The following is a 25,865-nucleotide window of genomic DNA, read 5'->3' as shown; positions in this document are numbered from 1 at the left end:
TAAGTTTCAATTGTAAATTGATATACTTGTCTAATCGCAAAATATGCGTTAAATATTAATGGTATTCTTTCTAATGAGTTTTATGTAAATATGGGAGTCCCTCAGGGTTCTGTACTTGGACCTCTTATATTTTTACTATACATAAATGATTTGACTAATTATATGGAGGAAGGTAAAGTTTTATAATATACAGACGATACATCTGTTACTGTTTTTTCGGAGTCTTGTAATGATTTGATAAGTACAGTTGACATAGCTATATCTCAGTTCAGAACGTCGTGTGATTATAAGAAATTAATTGTTAATATTAATAAGACTATGTTTAACATTTGTTAATAGACCTATGAATATAAATTTTCCATGCTAATTGGGCGATATATTGACTCATTTACACATCTACACGTGTTCGTGACTATTTATTCCGCATATTTGCAACTGTGACAGAAAACACGTTTGCACTGTTTGAAATTATATTCTCTCTTTCGTCTTCAGTCAGTCGTAGCTAACACACGAATGTTGAAATCGAGTTACAAGATGAAGCGTGGCGGATTTGAGAGAGTATAAAACATGTAATTATATGCGAAACAATATGCAATTTCACGTTAGATGACGTCAGATTTAGCTCTAACCAGTCCATCATACAGTATTCATTTGGTCTCTGTTACAGCTACTGCAACTGTATCAATTAAACGGGGATTTAAGTAGAAATGCATTTCACAACTTGTAGCCTATATTTGGATAAGTTTCAATTGTAAATTGATATACTTGACTAATCGCAAAATATGTGTAAATATTAATGGTATTCTTAATGAGTTTTATGTAAATATGGGAGTCCCTCAGAGTTCTGTACTTGGACCTCTTATATTTTTACTATACATAAATGATTTAACTGATTATATAAAGGAAGGTAAAGTTTTATTATATGCAGACGATACCTCTATTACTGTTTGTTCGGAGTCTTGTAATGATTTGATAAGTAAAGCTGACATAGCTATATCTTAGTTCAAAACGTAGTGTGATTGTAACAAATTAATTGTTAATATTAATAACATTGTATATTCAAAATTTGTTAATAGACCTATGAATATAAATTTTCCATGTCAATTGAGAGATATATTGACTCATAGTAACACAGTACTAAATTTCTTGGCATAATAATGGAAAAACCTATTGACTTGGAATGAGCTTTCTGATTTTATTGCTAAAAAACTTTGTTCTGCTAATTTTGCTATTTTGTAACTGAGAGATATACTAAACACCAAAATACCGATTTCAGTTTTACTTTTGGAGTTACCCTAGTAATATAGGCTATAGTAAAGTCCGTAATAAAAGTGTTCACCCTTTCAGGGCAAAGAAAATCCCTTTTCAATTTAAATTTTTACTTTGATTTCATTCTTATTATGTGTTGATATGTATTTCTATGTTTTCTTGCTACGAATATTAGACGGAATTACTATGTTTGAAGTCTTGTAACAATAAATGAGAATTTCATTTGACTTTAATGAATTTTTGCACAATTCTTCTACCTCTCACGAAATTATCAATGCAATATCACGAAATTACCAAGGTTATCACGAAATAACCAACCTTTCAGCTTAAGTTGTAAAAGTGGTTTTTGGCACATATTCAAGAACGTATCCAATCTTTTATGTCTCCAGATTTGTACAGGAAGTTATCGTCTTTTAGATGAAAAAATCGGAATAAGGATATATTTACACATTTGCATTTTAAATTAGTTTTCATGAAATTATCACGAAATTACCAATGTTTACCTTATACATTCCTTAGGAGAAAAAATGTAAAATTTGAATTTAAAAATTGTCTTCGTCTTGGTTTCAACTCGTAAAAATCATTTCCAATGGCAACAAACCACTTCATAGAAACTACTTCAGTATTTTGATATTGATTTTTTGATCCTGTAAGCTATGGTGGAAACCCAATTTGTTTTTATGAAATATAAATCATAACTGATGTGGCGTTTTGTATTTGTTTTAACTTGTGAGCCCAATTTACGCTTTGATAACGTGAAAATTACTTGAAAGATGCAATAGAAAACGGCGAAAGCCGTGAATTCATTAATTTTGTTCTGCTCTGAAATGTAGGCTTAGGCCTACAGTGTTTTATGTGATTTATGTTACCTGTAACTGGTTCACGTTTCGACTGAGCTTTCACCGTGACCATCCTTGTGGGATTCTGACCTCGTGACTAAGAATGATGCGGTGCCGCTGATGTGATGTTGTTTGGATACTTTTGTCTCTATACCGAAAATTTTTGTATCTAGTGAATGAGTGAGTGAATTGAATGGAATGACTGAATAAATTGAATAAATAGAATGAATGACTGGTTTAATTAATTAATTAATTAATGACGAGATTAAAGAGGAAGTGTCAGTTAAAAGATACACTGTTTATCGCGTCCTTGCAAGAGTTCTTGCGACTCTTCTTAACCTTTATGTGAGCTCCTAGCCTAAGTCCATTGTCAGTACTACTTTTGTCTCAATCCCGGTTTTGAATTATTTTGTTTTATTTCCATTTTTTTTTTGCCGCAAAAGTAAAAATAATCTGAAATGTTAATACTTTTTTTTAAGTAGATTATTTCACGACGCTTTATCAACATCTTAGGTTATTTAACGTCTGAATGAGATGAAGGTGATAATGCCGGTGAAATGAGTCCGGGGTCCAGCACCGACAGTTATCCAGCATTTGCTCATATTGGGTTGAGGGAAACCCTCGAAAAAACCTCAACCAGGTAACTTGCCCCGATCAGGAATCGAACCCGGGCCACCTGGTTTCTCGGCCAGACGCGCTAACCGTTATTCCACGGGTGTAAACGAAATGTCAATACAGGTGTGCTTTGTCTAATATGATTATTGTTTTCTTTTAAACAGTTGAATACTCTGTTCTATGCCTTAAATAACATAATAATTGAAAGTTTATTTTCGAAACCGAATTAAGAAATATGGACGTAAGATTTCACGTGCGGAACTTTAAATTTTAATTTCCACCACACGAGCGTTTTGTAACTGGCATTATGTTTCCTCTTCATGATTGAGTGTGGAAGTGTTTAAAATATATAAGGGTATATTAAAATAAATAGACACTGTTTCAGAAAAATGTTTTGAATGAAACTACATCAGATTTAACCCAATATACTTAGTATCTCTTGTCGAATGGTTGTAAAGATATTTACTGCTGAAAATTTTACTGCAGGGGTCGTCAGCACAGAGCACCCTGGGCTAGCATCTCTTACTCGCGGAGAACACAGTGCACCATAGTGCACTCGTAGCTACTAGCGGGTATGCTCCCTACCTCTTCCTGCTGCACGACGGTGCACACGGGACGGCACCGCTTACCCTTTGCACATTTCAGCGAGTGCTGACGACCACTGTTTTACAGGAAATAAATTTTACTATATACAGCTTTAACAATAAATGACTAACAGGATTAATTTTGTGCCTTTTTAACATCGTTGTTTTACACCAGTTACAAACTAAATAGGAAAACAAATTACTTATATAATTCAGGTGACTGAGCTGATTCTTCTTGATTCCTCTCATTGTACCTAAATAATATAGAATTGTTTATATTACAGTTAATTGTGTCTACTAAAGATTTTAGTTATTGTACTATATTTGAAAGTATCTCCCCAAAACAAATTAAGGGTCCACGGAAAGAACATGCTAAGTCATTTTTCTTCAATTTTACAGGGGAACATTTCTTAACTTTAATACATTAATTTGTTAGATTTATACTACAAATATCTGCTCTGGTATCATGGTTGATTAGTTTCTAATGCCATGTGTAATAATTGATTTGCATCGTATTCTGTCTAGCTTCCATGCCCGGAAATTTCTTTACTCTTCAGCAGCTTGTCTCTGTTGTGTAGGCCTACTTTTCAAGTCAGAAGATCCTGGGGTTCTTATGTTTCCATCAACGTTACAAATTTCGTGCCACAAAAATATGGTTGCATTGTAGCATTGAACACTGACGACTGTAAACAGGCGTAATGCAGTGAGACCGCTGACATTTGGGATTGGTCTATAATGCCTTGTTAGTGTTGTGGTACGGACCTCAGAATTGAATGTACTTTACATCAGCCATGGTCCAAGTGCAAAAGAAGATCCTTTTCTTCCTCCATACACATACACACACCGCAATCCAAAAAGGTTTCATCAACAATTTTAGTAGATATTAGAAACAACGAACCAAGAAATATTCATCACTGTCATCGATCCAGTAGCAACTTAAGCTGCATGCGACGTGCGAGGTGTGAGGCGGGCAGACGCAGACCTCGCATCTCGCAGTTATAGAAACCACTTACTATCTCTCGTGTAGTCTGGATTTGTGCGAGGCACCTCTCACATCGCATGCGTCGGTTCAGAAAAACCTAGGCTTCACGCTTCCTCGAGAGCCCAAACTTATCTTAAAGCTACGGTTTGTCTACGGCGATCTCCGCCGAACGATCATCGTTGACGTTCTTCGCTGAGATTCTTTCCCGTTGTTTTTAATGTGCATGGTTTCTTTACAGCGAAGATCGTCAACGAACATCGCTGCGCTCGACGAACATCGTCGGAGTTTGCCTTCGAGGCAAAAACCTAACGATCATCGCCGAGAAAGCAATTTGTAAAATTACAGCAAGTCATGAACTATTTAATAACATGTAATCTACACGTCATCATACATACCATAGTGGCGGTAAAACAGAAATCTTTCTGCAATTTCCCCACTAATGAAGACGAGATATTAATTGATTATGTATCCAAACACAAATCCCTGTTCGACATGAGCCAAAAAGAAGAACCAACATAAACAATAGCAAACCTATATCTTGCATCAACCAGAGCTAATAATACAATTGAGTAAAATTATTTATAATTGAAAAACAAGGAACCGCTAATATCAGGACACACCATGCGGAAGCAAAAGTTAGAGTGTGAAATACAGTAGTAAGTGAGCTGAAATGCCGACCAAAGAAGAGAAGTACAACAACCTCCTTCTCACCTTATTTTTTTATTTGTAACGTTATTTACCAATCAAAATTAGCATTGTAAAAGTAAAAATAAAGTGTTTATATCATTGGTATTTACCATAAAGTTACTGCTAATCTTCCAGCTGGGCTTATTGGTTTCTGAACAAATTTATGGGTAATTTTACAATATTTTCAATTAAACTTAAAACAACTTAAATTGTTCGGGACAAAGTCTGAAATATTCCTTAAATTTGGAGGGATCATTTTCAAGATGTCTCAATATCAATTAATTAAAACAGGCCTCTGTATATCTATTTCGAAACATATTAGCTACTTTTAAGATCCTTACTTTTTTACAAGGCAAAACTTATATTGTAACGTTATCAGATTATTATCCATTATCAGCTGATCACATGGTCAACTAGGCCTATATAAAACAATTTACTATCCACCTACGAAGTTCGCCGGTAAAGAAACCACTCTCTGATGATGAACGCTGGCGAATCGTTCGGCGAATATCGTCGTAGACAAACCATAGCTTAACCCTTTGGCGGACGTTATACGAACAAGTCGTCACAGGAAGTCTGTAATTTGCGCTGATGAAGTTTTGGGCTATAGCACCAGGCAAACGAGCAACATTCCTTGCTTAATGGTAAGCTTGGATATCCCTGGTCTCGCTGGTAATAAAATTCCATGCTTGAAAACTGTTTCTAGGTGGCAAATTCTTAATTGTCGTAATTGCATCGCTGAATCAGTCTGTGTCCGGTGCAGATGCACTGCTGTCATTAGCCTTGTTCCGCCACTGACTTCAACGGAAATTAACTAAAACGAGCAGTCACAATTATTGTACGAGAAAAAAATATTCGGACCTTCAGAATTATAAAAGCATCGTGTAGGCTATATCTCGCCAACCTGCCAATTACATACATTTAATTTTTCGTAATTCACTGTAATTTTATGCCGAGTTGAGTTAATTTCAGTTTGTTAATCATATTATGAAACATCTTATATTGACCGGGTATGTTGTTGTTTAGTCAACTGTCCCAAGACAAGTCTGGACCTCGTAAGTGACACCGTAAGGCATCACGAGACAACTAAGCCTAGAGATAATAGGGTAGGATGGCCAGTTCCTTTACCCCTCCATTGGATACATCGCTGACTAGTAATATATTACACTATAGAGCAGCGTTCCTCAAACTATGGTCCGCGGACCACCTGTGGTCCTCGAGTTCTGTCCTTGTGGTCCTTCAAAAAAGATATAAGAAAAAATAAAATTCAAACGAATTGCGTATCACACTATAGCTGAAAATCTCAGACTTTGGAATTTACACATGGCAATCGCTTATCACTTTTTCTCCCAGTACTAATATTTTATGAAATTTCTTACCCTACCCGTCTACCCACTTCCCACTCTACTCTCAACAACAAAAGAGGGATTTAAAGCACTTTGAACGTGGCATTTCTCGCCATCTTTTCCCTGCATATCTGGCGCCGAGACTGTAACCCAGCCAGGGACCACCCGAATTCATAACAGAGGACCTAAGTACCGAACCTTTTCGTGTATTGATGACTTTCTTAATAGTTTTGCCGACACCCAGTCTGCACATTGAAATGGGCACGTACTGTACGTCGTACACCAATAATAGAACGTGCCAAATTGCATCTTTACTTGTTGAAAATCGGGCATGTTCCTGCAGTAATTTTTTATTAAGTTTTCCAGATGACGTTATAAAAAATTTTAGACTCCGCCTATTTTGAAATCCGACAGGTTTACTTTTTACACTTGCGTGTTTCGCCTCTAAGTGCCTTTTCAATTTAGCGGGTTTCATACACTCGTTTGAAAGCACTTCATGACAAACAACGCTCCGAGGTTTTGGTTCACTCTCATTGCCACACCAAGTAAATCCAAGTTCCAAATGACTCTAGTCATATTTACGAAATTATTTTTTCTTTGAATAGCTACTAGTAGGACTAGATATTTCTTTAATTACACTATAATTAATAGATTTCTTCACACACAGCTTGGAAACTATTAGCACTGCCTAAATTAAGCGTATCATCATGTTCCTTTCTTTTCAAAGATCCGGATCAAAGCCAGTTTACCAATATTTATAATGAGCACTATTTAACAGAAACATGGACAACTACTAGCTGTACCACATAAGAAGGATTTCAAACAACTAACTGCTAACAGGCAAGCTATGAATCAACAATGCACAGAATTTGTTATAAGTTACTTGTGATTGGCTACAAAAAGTATACTTACAAAAGTATTAGGCCTATAATTAATTAATTATATTTTAAAATATAAGTAGCCTATACTGGTATTAAAATATGCTACAAAAATGATAAATTTGCTTTCGAAGGGGACAAGAATAAGTTGGTCCGCGGATTTGTTCTGACTTTAAAAAGTGGTCCCCACTTCAAAAAAGTTTGAGAAACGCTGATCTAGAGGATTCCACGTTAAGAAAATAGTATTGAGCATATGGGGACTGTTCCATCAACTATTTATAAGTATTTTTCTTAAGAACTGGGAATTAATTAGTTTCCTTTAATTCATAGAACATAATTTCATTGAGAACTAGAGCGATTTCATGTGCTAAAATTGTGTTACACCTCTAAAATTACCACGTATTTAATTTACGAATAACGGGATAACAGCTAAATTGGTGGAATAGCCAACCGCTTTCTTGCCAAACCTCCCCGCTGATAAATTTAACAGACAAGTAGGGGTGGTACAGTTGAGGCTAAGATTTCACACTGTTAAAATACATACAACATTGTCTGCGCTTATTATATAAAGTACACAAAATTTAACTCTCAACAAAACAACAAAGGCAGTAGGTATGTAACTTAGGTTCTTGTTTGATTATAGTGTGAAGTTAATAACGGAAAAAGTGTGCTGTACATGATTCTAAATTTGTATTATAAGCACTTCTTAACATTTAATAACGGAAAACATGTACTTACTTAGGTACTTACTTACTGACTGGCTTTTAAGGAACCCGGAGGTTCAATGCCGTCCTCACATAAGCCCGCCATTGGTCCCTATCCTGAGCAAGATTAATCCATTCTCTATCATCATATCCCACTTCCCTCAAATCCATTTTAATATTATCTTCTCATCTAAGTCTCGGTCTCCCCAAAGGTCTTTTTCCCTCCGGCCTCCCAACTAACACTCTAACGGAAAACATGTACTGCACATAATCTTAAATCTGTATTATAAGCACTTCTTAACCCAACAAAATAACTATTGATGTTCAACACAATTCTATTATTAGGCTATTATTATTATGATTATTATTATTATTATTATTATTATTATTATTATTATTATTATTATTATTATTATTATTATTGTCCGAAGTCTAGTTATAATGTATGTGAAATAAAATGTGTTTTTGTAGGAATCATTATGACATTAATAGGTTTTTTTTATCATTTCAACAAACTCAACGTACTTATCTTGTGCATGAACTTGCTAGAACGCTGTACGTGTTGGGAAGAGAGTGAGATAGAGATACTATACCTCACTCTTTCTTCTAACGGAGGTATCTTGCTGCAACAGTGTACTAGCCAAGACCCATAAGACCAATGCTTTTTTCTTAAAAGCTGGAATACTGTATAATCAGAGTTCAGATGTATACAAACAATTTATCGCCAAGTGAGATGTACTGCCTCATATACCGGTAAGACTTTCTTGGCGTTCTAAGTGGCACGAGATTTGGAATTTTGCGCCTACTCACAGATACAGAAACATGCAACGTTTTTGAGCTACATATCGACTCCGTCTTGGAAAAAAGGTAGAGAAAAGAGACAGAATATCCTCTGCAGTATGCAGTATTGGTCAGAAAAGGATGTATATCTAGGAATCGAAGTTTTTTTTTTAATTAAGGGTTACACAATCATGTAACAACCAACGAAATGCCTTTGTAAGATATCCAAAAAGGGCTGTAAGCTGGTTATGAGTGTTATAACTGATGTGAATTGTAATTCTGGCGTATGTGTAAGATATCAAATAGGTATAGTTAGTTAGAAGTTCAACACCGGTGGAATGAATGTGTGTTAGTTCTCTTAAACAGTCACAGATATTTTTAACAGTAATTAGTGTTCCCTTATTAGAAAAAGATTTTTCTGGATTACGATGTTTCAGGAACTCGTACAGATTCAGAAGCTACCTAGTGACCGTATATTAAGAGCTATACGAAAAAGCATTATATTATACTATAGCTGTATATGAATTAATTTTCAATTTCATTTAAGGGGTTAGATACAGCTTACAGCAGTAAATTTTTGGAAATATTCAACATTTTTTTTTCCCCTCCATTACTGTTTCTTGTACAATAATGGAAATTAGTATGTGTAAAACACTGTCCTTCTGCTATATTAAAAATAATTTTATGATTAAAAAAATCATTTATATATACAGGGACATCATTTTATTTTTACTAACATTTTTAATATTAACCTGGCTATACCTTTCTATTAACGATTGAAACAGGAAACACCGTTTGCTACCCCTTCCACGACGGAGTTCGATGATACTGGCGTAAAATACAAATCACTTTACTAGGTATAGAAGGGAAGAAAAGTAGTTCATCCATATATGTAAACTAGGAAATATCGCGATTTTGAGTTTGATAATTTTCATTAGGTTTTTGTTTAATCAAAATACAGTACTGTATTAACACTTAGTGTTTTTACACACGAATTCAGCTATCCATTCGGAAGTATTAATTATACAGTGTACTATGTATTGTACTGTTACAGCAAATTAGCGTACAATATAGTGAATGAAGTTAAATTGAAAAATAATCATAATATGGATATTTAAACACATTTTAGAAAATGGTGGCAGTTCATTTCGATGCAGGCTTCAGTTCTTTTGTGCATATTATCGCACTATAGACTATTGTACCTAATTCCAATTACCAGTTTCGTCCTTCGTACGAGTAACTCATGTTGAAATAATTCTGTACCTACTCTATAAAAGAGTATCTTACGTACTGTAAATTCAATCTTCACTTCTGCCCGATCCGAAAAGATAAAATCACTCAGAAATGCTATCTACTGTCCGTTCAAGTGGTTTTGTCGCAGGTTTGTAGAAAGGGTGGGGGAATCACGTGACAGTTAATTACTTAACGAGGCTCTTTTATTTAAGTTATTTTAAACACTTGTATAATATTACGTAGACGTCCAATTCCTAACAGAAATTAATGTTTTCAGAAAAGAGCTAAGATAGCCCAGCTACTAGACTTAACAGAGGGGCGAACAGAAGCAGGTAGGGGAAACCGGGATGCGACATAGGGAAACGGACGACAGTACCCGTACGAAAATATGATTCAATATTGAAAGCTCTTTCGTCACTGGAAAACGCGAACATATTTCTGAAACGTACTATACTCAGTAACTCAGTACTGCTTACGCGGCCTCGGCTCTGTGTCGTGAAGGGTTGGAAGTTTACTAGTAGAGGGGGTGGGAGTGAAGTACATTCCAAAACTCAGGTACAATAAAAATTGAAGTAAAAATAAAATGATGTCCCTGTATATGTGTGTGTGTGTGTGTGTGTGTGTGTATATATATATATATATATATATATATATATATATATTTATTTTTTTTTTTTTTTTTCAAAATTCAGAGTGGTGGTAATTCACTGTGCAGTGATGAAGCGTTTCCCTCATAACTCAAAAACTATCCAACATTCTGTGATGAATTTTTTGTGTGTTTATGCATGTAATATTTACAATATGATGCAAAATCGCTTCTCTACCTTTGATAGATTGTCTGATAAAAAATAAATTCATTTTAAAAAGTGGTCAAATATCAATATTCTCTTCGAACACAAAATAAAAAAATATATTTATTTATTAAGGAATGTGGTTGAAAAAGCATGATATTGTAAACACGAGTTTCAGAAATAAAATAAAAGAGAGAGAACATGAAAAAGTTGACAGGTTTATGAGTTATGAGGGAAACACTTCAGCACTGCACAGTGAATTGCCACTATTTTGAATTTTGAAAAAAAAAATATATATATATATATATATAATTAAAAAAATCGTATAATTATTTTTTTCATATAGCAGAAGGACAGTGTTTTACACATACAAATTTTCATTATTGGATAAGATACAGTAATGGAGGATCAGAAATATACTAATTAATAATACCTATTTCATGAGTCGGATAACTTTGCTTTGTTAAATAGGAATCATCTCGTTCATTTATTATTTGTTAATTTGTTACATAATCCTCTGATTGAGATTCTGGCTGATATGTATATCTATTATCAGGTAGTACATCTCACTTGATATGTGTCAGCGAAAGAACAATAATTGTTTGTATACATCTGAAGACTGATTAGTATAATACAGAAGAGTTCAGATTATCCGGCCTTCCGTGTTATCCGAATCGCTTTTTTTTTTAATTACAGATGTGGACGTACAACAGTACAGATCAATAACAAAGTTTTTTGAAGTCAATTACATACTGTACTGTATAATGAATAAAAACTCGTTTATTATTTACAGCTGTTAAAAGGAAAAGTGGCCGCTCTCTAGATACAAAGTTTCGTTCGGATATCTCCGCTACAATTCGGAGACAAGCGATGTTACATGTTGTTGGACCACGATGCCTGCTATATACAGTTATAATTAAAGTATTCCATGTCTTATGCTTGTAGCGTAATGGTAGCGCTGCGGGGTGGTATTTATGAGGTCATGCGTTCGAATACCACCGAGTGCTGTTTATGTTATTTTTGTTTTTAAGATAGGGAGAAAATGTAATTGCTGCTGTCTCTTTTATGACTGTTTTAATAGGCCTAATTAACATCAAGTTCATGAATGCATTGTCATGACTTTATTATTATGACATTATGGCTGCAAATGGAAAAAATGAAATAAAAATTTTATACTCAACAAAAATATCTTTCGTGGCATAAACAAAACAAGCATACTGACGTTTGCCTTATTAAACGTTAAAAAAACCAAACCAAAAGCCACGATTCAATCCTTCTTCCTCAATCCCGATCACATTTTGCAGTCGAATGGACATGTCCTGGACGAGCTTCCACAAATTATCAGGACCTACTGGAGAGAGATTGGGCCAATTTTTACGCATATTATTATGCTTTTCTTTTTACTTGTGCCGCCGTGGCTCAGTTGAAAGAACGTCTGAATTCAGATGTCAACGTCTCAGACTCAAATCCTCGTCGTTCCTTTTCATTTTGTTGTGTTAAGGATAATATAATGTAATATAAGAAGAAAAAACTAACACTAGTATTACGCAACTGTATTTTTCCAAATCTAACATTAAATTTATATTATTTATATCGCTAAAGAACATAACAGAATGTTGATGATAACCTGAATATTATTTTTATCGCTAAAGAACGATAACAGTATAAATGATAACTTGAATATTATTTATATTGCTAAAGAACGATAGCAGAATACAAATGATAACTTGAATATTATTTATATCGCTGAAGAATGATAACAAAATAAAATGATAACTTGAACAAGGCTCGAACTCACAACCTTCGATCCATTAAGTGAGGATTCTACCGCTGCTCTATGAGACGCAGATATCGAATGACTCCATAGTTCCGAAACTGCTTCTACAAGCGCAAGCATCGTGTAACATCACTGTGATCCGAAGTGGACTTAAAAAATATTCGCTGTTCACGAGTGCGGCCACTTTTTTTTTTTTTTTTTTTGACAGGTGTACATGTGAGTAACGTCTTTCTACATTACTGGGTCCGACCTTTGTCCATTTAAGATTACAGGATCAAAAACCACATAGCGTTCTCACCCTCCGTATTATCCGGATTTTTGCTTATCCGGATTGCCCTCGGCCCGTATAGTCCGGACAATCGGGACTCTATGTTATACAGGGTGGGCAAAATAAAATTGGTCTGGAAAATCTGTAATATTTACATTTATATATTTATAGTTACAAAACTGTTTCAGACTGACCTTTGTTAATGAACATCACAGAAGATGCTGGAAATGGCAATGTTTTCTGGTGTTCGAACTATTTTCTGATAGTTACGGTTTTTATTCGCTACACAGCCCGTTGCATATAGTTTTGCCACTAAGTTTTGCATTGCAGCCTTCGCTGGAGGTTTTGCCAAAACACGTCCAGTCTGAAACTCTTGCGCAAACAGTTCCGCACTCCTTTTCCATGAATTGTGCTTCGCATAACACTCGACAATGAACACGCGTTGTTTTATCGTGAGCATCATTTTGTGTTGCATTCACTAAACACGTCTGCTCCTCTCACTCACTCAAACGGAAAGACACAGCGAAGCAGTGTTTCCAACTCAGAATTCCATTTACCGCTGCACAAGCTTAAAAAAAACCACTAAACTGTAGTTGAAAAACTCCAGATTTTTTTAAACACATAACTTCCAAATTTGAACTGTCCGAAATATGTTCCCGTCGCTTGTACCGAACATGTTCAATTGGCTTGTTCTCTTTAACTAACAACCCCTGCCGACCCACCGCAATATGCAAGTGGACTCTCCCAAATCCAATCCGCAGGATCACTTTCCTTTTCAGTAAGGCCTACATAGTACAATGTTTCGTCTTTTCGTTGTCGTTTTTCTAGTAAATTCTGTTCATTAGTGTTACCAGTGGACAATGGACAAGTAGAAGCGTAAGTCGGGAGCTGAGAAGCGCAAGGAGAGACAGAAAATTGGAAGATATTAAGAAAGGGAGTAGAACTTTGTTTGAAGTTAGTGTGAAATTGAGTTATGTTGGAAAACTAAAAAGTAACAGACAAATTGTGTCATTGAATGTGTTGTTCGAAAACAAAAGCCTTTCCAAAAACAGTATTACAGTATTTTCAAAACTCAAGAATGGAGAATGTATTCCCAGAGACTGGCTAGTGTGGAGTGAAACAAATCAGGGAAAACAGTACAGTGACTGATTTGTTTCACTTGCACATACTAACACATCATTTTTCTATTGTTTGTTTGTTCTGATTCAATACTACTGTTATCAGAATTTTTTTCTAAACAGCCACAACCATCAGTATTCACTTCTAAGCATGAACTGCCTTCATTTTTGACAGGGCTTGAGATTGGTTTATTTTCTGCACCTTCACAAGCAACACTCAATTTCACACCAACTTGAAACAAAATAAAGGAAATAAAAATGTATTCAGAGTAACAATGTGTCGAGAAAGACGGAGTAATCTTGGCCTCCTTAGTCTGGTGAGCGATGTTGCTAAGTCTTTAAATTTTGATGAGTTGATGATTTTGCTTCAGTGAAGTCAAGGAAAATTGTTTGTTGATGTTGGCCTGCAAGTCAGAAATTACAGGTGTTTAAGAATAGTGTTTTATGAAAACGAAACGAAACAAACTACAACGAAAAGACAAAAGTTTCGTCACGAAACATACTATGTAGGCCCTACTGAAAAAGAAGCGTAGGCTAATATATTGTGCTAATATGAAGTTTTGCTAAACTTTTTCAATGTAACAAAAGTGTATATTTTTAGATTCATATCTGTGTATGGGGTTATCTTTTATTTATTTTGCAAATAATTATTATCGTCAAAATAATTGGTAACTTGTCACTTTTACCTTTTTTTTTTCAACGGGGCCCGAGCACAATATTGCACAGTGGCCCATAAATCCTGTCGGCAGCCCTGATTTTCAGTGTTGGACCTCGGACTCATTTCGCAATCATTAATTCACATTTCATACAAAAGCCCGGGTTAAGTTCATGGTGCAGCATGTTGTACTTGTACAAGAGCGCAACTGTTCGGCTACCCAATCATTCACAGAATAGGAGTGGTAAGCACAATAAGCCTCAGGCTGCAGTGCAAGCCTTCGGGTCCCTCCTCCGTACAAAAGAAAAAAAAAACGAAGTTCTCTGCATATTTTGTTACAATTTTACTTTATTTTACAATACCTTTATTAAATGATCATATTCCGATATACTGTACCAAGATCAAGCTATAACGGGGGGGGGGATATAAGTGATGTCCCCCATAATCTCGTTATATCGGGATTCTATGGTTTTGCTTTGCCCCCCCCCCCCCAAGGAAACTGTTCTCTCTCCGACTATGCTGCTGCTAACTGGATAGATTCGCAACTGGAGCGCCACCGCGGCCACGTGAATGATTCATTCAGAGCTCATATTTCCAGCATGACGAAGGTTAGATTACACCGGTTCGACCATAAATTATTGTTCCTGAACAAACTGCATGCAATAGCGGCTGCAGCTGGCATTGTTTCGAAATCTCTCGAAAAACAGATAAGAGAATATTACAAGAGCACTCGTTAAAAACATGCCGACTCTTTCACGTAACATTCCATCATGCAGTAAGAACGAGTTGCAGATTATTGTTTCACCAATAATAGGTCAGTATGTACCGGTAAGAGTTATCAGAACGAGGAAGTAATTTTAGAACTGTAATAGTTTATACGAGGCTTTTTCTTATGCTCATGTTTCTCTTCTGACTTCAATAAGTATCTTCATGATGTACTTGTAAAACTGCCAGTAGTTTAATATCATAACATAACCTCTTTTACAAACGTAACGATATTTAACAACATTTTTAAACTTCTTATTGAATTTGGTATTCTCAAGAAACTAGTTCAATTAATTAAAATGTGTCTCAGTGAAACATACAGCAGAGTCCGTTTAGGCCAGTTTCTATCTGATGCTTTTCCAATTCGCTGCGGCCTAGAGCAGGGAGATGCACCATCACCTTTACTTTTTAACTTCGCTCTAGAATATAACATTAGGAAAGTTCAGGATAACAGGCAGGGTTTGGAATTGAACTGGTTATATCACCTTCTTGTCTATGTGGATGACGTGAATATGTTAGGAAATAATCCACAAACGATTGGGGAAAACACGGAAATTTTACTTGAAGCAAGTAAAGAGATAGGTTTGGAAGTAAATCCCGAAAAGACAAAGCATATGATTATGTCTCGTGACCAGAATATTGTACGAAATGAAAACATAAAAATTGGAGATTTATCCTTCGAAGAGGTGAAAAATTTCAAAAAACTTGGAGCAACAGTAACAAATATAAATGACACTCGGGAGGAAATTAAACGCAGAATAAATATGGGAAATGCCTGTTGAGAAGCTTTTGTCATCTAGTCTGCTGTCAAAAAACCTGAAAGTTAGAATTTATAAAATAGTTATATTACCGGTTGTTCTGTATGGTTGTGAAACTTGGACTCTCACTTTGAGAGAGGAACAGAGATTCAGGGTGTTTGAGAATAAAGTTCTTAGGAAAATATTTGGGGCTAAGAGGGATGAAGTTACAGGAGAATGGAGAAAGTTACACAACACAGAACTGCACGCATTGTATTCTTCACCTGGTATAATTAGGAGCATTAAATTCAGACTTTGAGACGGACAGAGCATGTAGAACGTATGGGCGAATCCAGAAATGCTATAGAGTGTTAGTTGGGAGACCGGAGGGAAAAAGACCTTTGGGGAGGCCGAGATGTAGATGGGAGGATAATATTAAAATGGATTTGAGTGAGGTGGGATATGATGATAGAGACTGGATTAATCTTGCACAGGATAGGGACCAATGGCGGGCTTATGTGAGGGCTGCAATGAACCTGCGGGTTCCTTAAAAGCCATTTGTAAGTAAGTAAGTTTAAACTTCGCTAATAATAAATAAGTGACTAAACAAGTAAGTAAATAAATGAATAAATAAATAAGTAAATAAATAAATAAGCTACGGATTCTACGCTGCAGCAGTATAGTGGTACACAAAAGTGAAACTGTAATGAAATTAAAGTTGCAGTTGAAATATTTAGAGAACTTATTTCAGTCTTGTTTCGTATGACATGTCGCAGTATGTATCTCTGTTCTAACGGTTACCCTGCTGGGTCTTAATTCAAATCCGACGAGAGCGGTAAAATCCTCCGTAGGGGAAGTAAAATTAAGGGTCCCGTCGTAGATTCACAGCACGTGAAAGAGCCGTATGTAAGTTATGACTGAGAACCCGTCAAGGCAAAAATTATCGGCCACTTCTAGAAAAAGTCCAATAATACAATCGGTCCTTACCAGCAGGGCGTTTTCAGAAACCGGACACGGTGCTGTTGATGATAACGACGGAATTAATTACCACTGAGGTGACGTCGGTTATGACCATGAAGTAGCCTATTTATGTACACACCAATTAATATAAAAATTCGGAAATTGTCATTCCTTTACAGGGTGCGAATTAACGGAGAGGAGTCCACACCTGTGGAGTAACGGTCAGCGCGTCTGGCCGCGAAACTAGGTGGCCCGGGTTCGAATCCCGGTCGGGGCAAGTTACCTGGTTGAGGTTTTTTCCTGGGTTTTCCCTCAATCCAATACAAGCAAATGCTGGGTAACTTTCGGTGCTGGACCCCGGACTCATTTCACCGGCATTATCACCTTCATTTCATTCAGACGCTAAATAACCTGGATGTTGATACAACGTCGTAAAATAACCCAATAAAAAATTAACGGAGAGGATTGGGGGGGGGATTTCCCTCCCTGTTGAAAAGTTATCCCCCTCTCATAAATTCATATTAACATCCCTGCCAGAGATAATTTCTATCCTTCCTCACAAAATATATATATATATATATATATATATATATATGTTTATTTATTTATTTATTTATTTATTTATCTAATGGCTGATAAAATAATTATAGAATCATCGATCTTGAAAGAAAACAAGTGGACAAACCCCTCACAAAATATAATTGTTTTAATTCGAGTATACTTTATGAAGTACAGTATAAAGAAAGAAAGCAAAGAAAATAATATTGATGTATTATTATCACCGGCAAGCTGACAACAATCAATAACTTAGGAATTACGAATGAAGAGTTCGCGGGAAAAACGATGAATGTCACATTTCTGTTAAGGATTAGATAATGATCTAATTGAGTCTATAACTGCAAGATGTAGTGCTGTTTCTATAGAAAATAAAGGAAAGGATTACTGTATTCGTGGTGATAATTCTCCTTTTTACCATTTTTCATAAGAACAACATTAAATTTCGCAGTGAACCATTGAATTAGATAATGACATAAACCTTAACAAAACTGTGACATTCATCGTTTTTCCCGCGAACTCTTCAAATCTTATCTTATGTCTGCTCAGGGATATAATTATTATTATGATAAAGATGCAAGACAAGCAACTCAGTGCAACCAAGTGTTTTAAATAGATTATTTTACGACGTTGTACCAACATCTTAGGTTATTTAGCGTCTCAATGAGATGAAGGTGGTAATGCCGGTGAAATGAGTCCGGAGTCCAGCACCGAAAATTACCCAGCATTTGCTCAAATTGGGTTGAGGAAAAACCCCGGAAAAACCTCAACCAGGTAACTTGCCCCGACCGGGATTCGAACCCGGGCCACTTGGTTTCGCGGTCAGACGCTCTAACCGTTACTCCACAAGTGTGGATACCATGTGATAGTTATACTGTGAAACTTTATTAATTGAAACATTAGAAGTGTTATAATTTTAAAGAGGTTATGTACCTTATGACAAAGGTCATAACCTCTTTAAAATTATAACACTTCTAACGTTTCAACTAAGAAAGCTTCAAGTTTTAAACAAGTGTTAATGTGAACAAGAAACAATGAGTTACACTGTATATAGGAATTTGTGGCCCATGTGTTGGTGGAGTTCCACATCATAGTGATTATAAGGTTTAGAAATATGAAAATGGCACAGAATATAGCTTCAACAATATAATTTTATTGGCATGTATCCTAGTTTTCAAGGAGATACGTGCATGCATATTTCGCCTCTTTTTAGTGAATAGGATTCTTCCCCTTCGTAAAAGTGGATGGCAAATACGAAGGAACTGTTGAGGGATCATTCGCAATATCTTTAAAGTCAAAACAACGAATGGTGTCGCTATGTTGGAGAATATACTCTGCTGGATTTCTAAAAAAACTGGGCCCTGAAATAAAGTAGTTTTAAATTTAATCGATTATATTGTCGAAAGGAACTAAGTTTACTTTTTAAAGTTTTGAGATAATCGAATAAAACAGCTTTGTGAGTGATCTGTCGAAGATTAAACCAATATATATATAATATATGCACACAAAATTAGTTTATGCCCATACAAATATTCGTAGAATCATTAGAATCTTTGTAATTTATAAAACACGTCATTGGACTTGATTCCTTTCAACACGGAAATGCTCTGTATACAAGAATGTAAACTTTATTAACTTCTAAGAACAAATTGTGCATTTATTAAATAATCTCTAATACATTTCTTAAGAAAAAACAACTATGAAACATGTTACTTGCATGGCGTAGTAAAGTCAATATTGTTTTCACAGACTAGATAAAATAATGTTCATCACTAAGAATGGTCTTTTTGTAAAATTTTGGCCACCACTTATTTACACCATAAATGTCATTCGCTGTTACCATTACAACAGTGACATTGCTTTTTGCGCTAGCGATGAAAGCAATGATGCTGCAGTATTCCTTGTAAGTATAGACGCTGTCACATCACTGAACTGCTTTCTTGAAGACTCTAAAATCCCTATCACAGTTTAAGAAGGAATGCACTCTGACAGAGAATCGGTGAATGATTTCCAAAATTTCAACTAAATTCATACAACAGTGAGTGAGTGGTTTGTTCTGAGCTGGGCATCCATCTGAGTTAAAACGAAGTTTCTTAACACAGTGGTTTACTTCATTAGTGAGGTAGTTCAGAATGAAAGCACATACTTCATTGGACTCTTTTTTGGCTTTTTTCTGGTACATGTACATATAAAGAGTGCGGCAAAACATCCTCCCTAATTTAAAGTTTAAATAAAAAAACAGATGGATCAAAATAAGGAAACATTATTAATATGAATGGGAATTTTTCATTTTTTTAACGTGTCTCTCAAGTGGTGTCCTTCACATTGTTGAATGCGACTTCGGAAATTCTGAATCACTCTAACTAGCATTTCTTGAGGAATAAGACCAGTTTCTTCCTGTATTGCAATTCTTAGGTCTGGCAAAACCTTCGGCCGATGTGTGAACATCTCAGCCTTAAGATGCCCCTATAGAAAAAAAATCGCAGGGTGCAAGGTCTGGTGATCGTGCTGGCCAGGGGACGTCGCCACGTGAAGAAATTAAGCGTCCGGGAAACATCTGAGCAGCGACAACGGAATTACCACTTACCAGAAATGATACCACAGCGTAAGCACGTTCTTCACCCGTCCACGGGATAGTTGAAATTCGTTACAGATTACAATTTGCACTAATTGAATGTCAGTTCCGTGTATTCAATGTCCTATTCAATTCTTGTTGTTTTGCGCATGTCATTTGATATCTCTATGGCAACACATGTAAATCTAAATTTCCCACTGTTTAGATACAGTTCATATTAATACACTTTCCTTGTTTTGATCCATTTGTTCTTTATTTAAATTTTAAATTAGGGAGGATGTTTTGCCGCACCCTTTATATTACAACTGTTATTAAGGTTGGTAGTTTCAACAACTTGGGCATTGCTTTACCCCCGTAGTTTGTATATGCAACCCTTTCACTCCTGATCTTTTATTAAGTCCAGAATAATCAAAATTGAACATTTAATGTGTCAAACTGCTAACAATCAAAAGTCAGTCTGTACAGACTCATAAAACTCGCGAGATATTGCAGGCAGAAATGCTGTTATCACAGGACCGCCAACCTGGAACTTTCGTAGTTCCTTGTTGAAAAGACTAACTAAAGGAATTAGTTCCTTTCAACACAGAAAGAGAAGACTGACCACCTCAAATAAAGCTCAAGGAATATGAGTAATTAGTTCGTTCCAACACCAAAAGATGCAGCATGTTTTTTATATTACGAATCAATAAAAAAGTAAAATTGACAAAATTGTGGACTTAGTTCCTTTCAACAAGAATGATTCAATTATTTAATTTGACATAAAATCATGATTCATTTTTTAGGGAGTGGCATTAGCTCGTCTATCTTTCCGAGAAAAAAATAATTTCTTTGACAAAGTTCAGAAAAGTAAATCACTGTAAAAATTCTGAAGCTGTCAGTCCGGTTGGAATGATCAATTATTAGACTTCTCCTTCCTCCCACATCAAATTGCGAAGTAAATTCACGATCCCGGCCTTGCTTTATCCAAAGACAGGGAAGTTCACTGTAAAAACTCTGCAGTCAAATTCGTGTCAGCTACTGGGCATGTGGGCGTGAAGCTAAAAGCCGTCCTGTTCTCAAATCTTTCAACTGACCGAGAGTCAATAAAGGCGCAAATATACTGCCGGCTCTGAGAAGTGTACTTAGCCATGCATGAAATAAACAAGCGGCAGGGAGGAGTGTCAACTTCCGATATGGACATGTGCCCCACTTTTTTCCTCTCGTCCTGAATGCAACAAGAGAGGGCGTTTGCTTCGCCGAACAATTCAGATACTGTATGTAAATCACTATGGACATGCGAGACCCACAATGAGAGGATGAATAGGCTACAGTCAGGTAACTCCTAAAATTATCAGTTTGAGTCGTGGTAGTAATACAGTTTGATATTTGCTGAAATGAACAGAAATGAGAGTATCAGTTATGTATCTTCTATATCAAGGATTCTAGCATGTGTATATATAATTATATACTTAATACACATTAAAATTATTGGTACTTACTTACTGGCTTTTAAGGAACCCGGAGGTTCATTGCCACCCTCACATAAGCCCGCCATTGGTCCCTATCCTGAGCAAGATTAATCCAGTCTCTACCATCATATCCTACCTCCCTCAAATCCATTTTAATATTATCTTCCCATCTACATCTCGGCCTCCCCAAAGGTCTTTTGCCCTCCGGCCTCCCAACTAACACTCTATATGCATTTCTGGATTCGCCCATACGTGCTACATGTCGTGCCCATCTCAAACGTCTGGATTTTATGGTCCTAATTATGTCAGGTGAAGTATACAATGCGTGCAGCTCTGTGTTGTGTAACTTTCTCCATTCTCCTGTAACTTCATCCCTCTTAGCCCCAAATATTTTCCTAAGAACCTTATTCTCAAACACCCTTAATCTATGTTCCTCTCTCAAAGTGAGAGTCCAAGTTTCACAACCATACAGAACAACCGGTAATATAACTGTTTTATAAATTCTAACTTTCAGATTTTTTGACAGAAGACTAGATGACAAAAGCTTCTCAGCCGAATAATAACAGGCATTTCCCATATTTATTGTGCGTTTAATTTCCTCCAGACTGTCATTTATGTTTGTTACTGTTGCTCCAAGATATTTGAATTTTTCCACCTCTTCGAAGGATAAATCTCCAATTTTTATAGTTCCATTTCGTACAATATTCTGGTCACGAGACATAATCATATACTTAAGTCTTTTCGGGATTTACTTCCAACCCAATCGTTTTACTTGCTTCAACTAGAATTTCCGCCTTTCCTCTAATCGTTTGTGGATTTTCTCCTAACATATTCACGTCATCCGCATAGACAAGATGTAACCCGTTCAATTCCAAACCCTCTGTGTTATCCTGAACTTTCCTAATGGCATATTCTAGAGCGAAGTTAAAAAGTAAAGGTGATAGTGCATCTCCCTGCTTTAGCCCGCAGTGAATTGGAAAAGCATCAGGTATAAACTGGCCTATACGGACTCTGCTGTAAGTTTCACTAAGACACATTTTAATTACTCGACAGGTTATCGTATTTAGTACTTAAGGGTAGATGGTGCGATATCGTAGTTATACATGCTCACGCCCCTACAGAAGAGAAAGACGACCATATAAAGGATAGCTTCTATGAGGAATTGGAACACACTTTTGATCAGTTACCTAGATATCACATGAAAGTTTTATTGGGGGATTTCAATGCTAAAGTAGGACGGGAGGATATTTTTAACCCAACAATTGGATAATTATTGATACATGAATAAATATCTACAGAACCATATCCATGCTGGTTGAATTTAATGTACCATCTCTCAGTAGTCGCAGGATAAGAGCACAACAAATGTATTTGTTCAAAACCATAAATGGTTTAATAGACAACCCTGATCGTCTACAGCTAATTAGTTTCAATATTGGTAAATCAAATTTGAGAAAGCGATCTCTCTTTTATTTACAGACATAAAAACACAATCTCATAAAATGTCTCCACTTTTATTAATGCTTCAAACTTACAATCATCTATCAAATAAACAGGATTTAGATTTTTCGTTATCGTACAATATGTACAAGAAAAAGTTACGTAAAGCATTACTTGATGTCAATGATTTAAGTACTGTTAAGAATTATTAGAGCTGATTCGTATTTTATCATGCTTAAATATTTAAATGTGTATCTTATGTTACAAAGAACGATATATGAAATATATGCAGCAATAGTTTCATGATATGTTAACTTCTAGTTGCATGTTGGTTATAGTTATAATCAGATATCCTACTAATTGGAACACATGTTTTGTAGTAGTGAATTTCTTAAATAAATAAATTAAGCCTATAAGGCCTACTATATAATACTGTATATTGAATTTATTAACATAGTGTTATATTTACTCTGTAATTTGCCAATTATAGCTACATTTTACATTTTTGCCTATGATATCTATACTTAACTATTTTTCATTTACTTTTATTTGGAATTTTTCATTTATATCTATATCTGTGTCTTTTATTTAGGTAGTATCTATTTGTTTTATTTTTTTTTTTCATTTTTAATTTTTAATTTGTAATTATTACACTTGTATCTTGCATTTGTATCTGTTTTATCTCTTTTTTCATGCTATATGCAATTCTTTTTTAAACAAATATCTGTACTACCTATTGTAATTGGGGCTTTGCCCTGTTATAGACATAAATAAATAAAACACATAACATTGAAATACACTCGAGTAAGCCTGCCCCGCCTCTGACATTATTATTATTATTATTATTATTATTATTATTATTATTATTATTATTATTATTATTATTATTACAGACGTGGACAAATTATTAGACTAAAACGTTTTTTTGGAAACATAATATAATTTGTCATACCAACTATCAGTATAATTCACAGAATCTCTATTGTTGTACATATGATTTTTTATATTTTCTGGTATATTTTTCCAATGGTTAAGTATATTTTTCCGGCTATGTTGGTACTACTGGTGTTTTAATTATTTACTGCAGAAGATATTCTCCCATGGCCTGCAAGAAGACCGGATATGAACGAAATTGAAAATCTGTGATCTATAATGAAGAAGAAAGTGAACAAAAAGAGGCTTACAACAAAACATGGAGTCCACACCTGTGGAGTAACGGTCAGCGCGACTGGCCGCGAAACCAAGTGGCTCGGGTTCGATTCGGGGCAAGTTACCTGGTTGAGGTTTTATCTGGGGTTTTCCCTCAACCCAATATGAGCAAATGCTGGGTAACTTTCGATGCTGGATCCTGGACTCATTTCACCGGCATTATCACCTTCATCTCATTCAGACGCTAAATAACCGAAGATGTTGATAAAGCGTCGTAAAATAACCCACTAAAAAACTAACAAAACATGGACTCATTTAAGCACTGTCTGATATCTGGCTAAATGATGCTGATATTCAAAGAAAGTGTCAAACTTTGGTTTCTAGCATCCCTGAATATTTTAATGCAGACTAATGAAGATTTTGGCATATATAGAGACAACAATCTTCCACAGCTACTAAATTGTGGAGGGCCAAGGTATAAGCCTAAGCCATAATTTAGGAAAAATGAACATTGCTTTCAAACTCCTGAATTACTGTACTAGAGGAAACAAGGGATAGTACCGGTACTTCAACCAATGCAATCAGCTCTGACCTATCTTGTGGTCACACGTAATAATTACTGATACCTTATGGGACCGCTGTATTTTTAATCCATCTCTTCAAAATAGAGAATTAATAAAAACGTCTGTGAAATAAATACATGGTGAAATGAGATAGGTGACAGAATTTAATAAAATAAGATAGGCCTAGTTATCATATATGAAAAGAAGGAGCTTTATAAAGAAAATTAAGCTCCGGGTCTCTGAAATTGTAAACCAGGCCCTGAGTTCTCACACGAATTAGGACAAATAACCCAGACATTGTTATTATTATTGTTATTATTATCGGCATTATTATTGTTATTATTATTATTATTATTATTATTATTATTATTATTATTATTATTATTATTATTATTATTTTAGTAGTAGTAGTAATACGTGGGTGTGGTGGTGCTGATAGTGGTGGTTCATCATCATTATTGTATACCACCTTACATGCTGATTTTTACATTCATGAAAAAGATTCGGTTACATAATAATTCAGTGTACAGTAGTCACACTTGTGGAAAACGTATTAAAATGTTTTGTGTTTAATAAACCATGCTTATCTAACTGAGATTTCTTTTGTTACAGGAGAGGTCAGAGTGGCTGCTCGCATCCAGACACTGCATGAATGCTGTGAGCTATGGTGATCGTCACAAGGGTTCGTATATATTGCAGCCTAAACGTTTTTTAATTATGCTAACTTCGCAGTTGAGTGGGAGTTGAATGGCCTGGCATTTGTTGTGCCAGTGAACTTTCAGTATGCATTAATATTGAATATTTGTGCTGAAACCATAGTATTCATTTTCCGTCCTCGTCATTAGTTTCTCATAAATTGAGTACGTAGTTCTGCGCCAGTGTCATTATTTTTTAAGTTTCTTTATTTTTAGTATTCTTCGTACCACAATAAAAAATTATCACGCTCTACACCGAAAGGGACATGTTTCACATATTTTTTTTAAATTTATTGACACAAAACATACAATACACGACTGAAATGTATTGGTCATTATTTGCTTCTAGTATTATTTTATTAAATATCAATTCAAATTTTATAAAAATTCGAATATACGGTAACTTATTATTGTATGGATCTATTATATCTACAGCAAACTCTAGTATTCAG

General features: G+C 35.3%; 1 protein-coding gene across 5 annotated transcripts in view; it reads left to right on the top strand.

Moving 5' to 3' along the window:
• ck (myosin-VIIa ck) overlaps positions 1-25,865 on the top strand; it is a 324,722-nt gene that overhangs the window by 161,315 nt on the left and 137,542 nt on the right. For all 5 annotated transcript variants that reach the window (XM_069828148.1, XM_069828151.1, XM_069828147.1 and 2 more), the window contains one exon: positions 25,331-25,400. In XM_069828148.1, coding sequence (XP_069684249.1) covers positions 25,383-25,400 — 18 coding nt within the window. In that variant the 5' untranslated portion in view covers positions 25,331-25,382. The remainder of the gene's footprint in view (positions 1-25,330; positions 25,401-25,865) is intronic.

This window comes from Periplaneta americana, chromosome 6 (genome assembly GCF_040183065.1).
Source record: "Periplaneta americana isolate PAMFEO1 chromosome 6, P.americana_PAMFEO1_priV1, whole genome shotgun sequence".
Classification (NCBI taxonomy): domain Eukaryota; kingdom Metazoa; phylum Arthropoda; class Insecta; order Blattodea; family Blattidae; genus Periplaneta; species Periplaneta americana.
The sequence above is the reverse complement of the archived record's forward strand: the minus strand, read 5'-3'. Positions and strand labels throughout refer to the sequence as shown.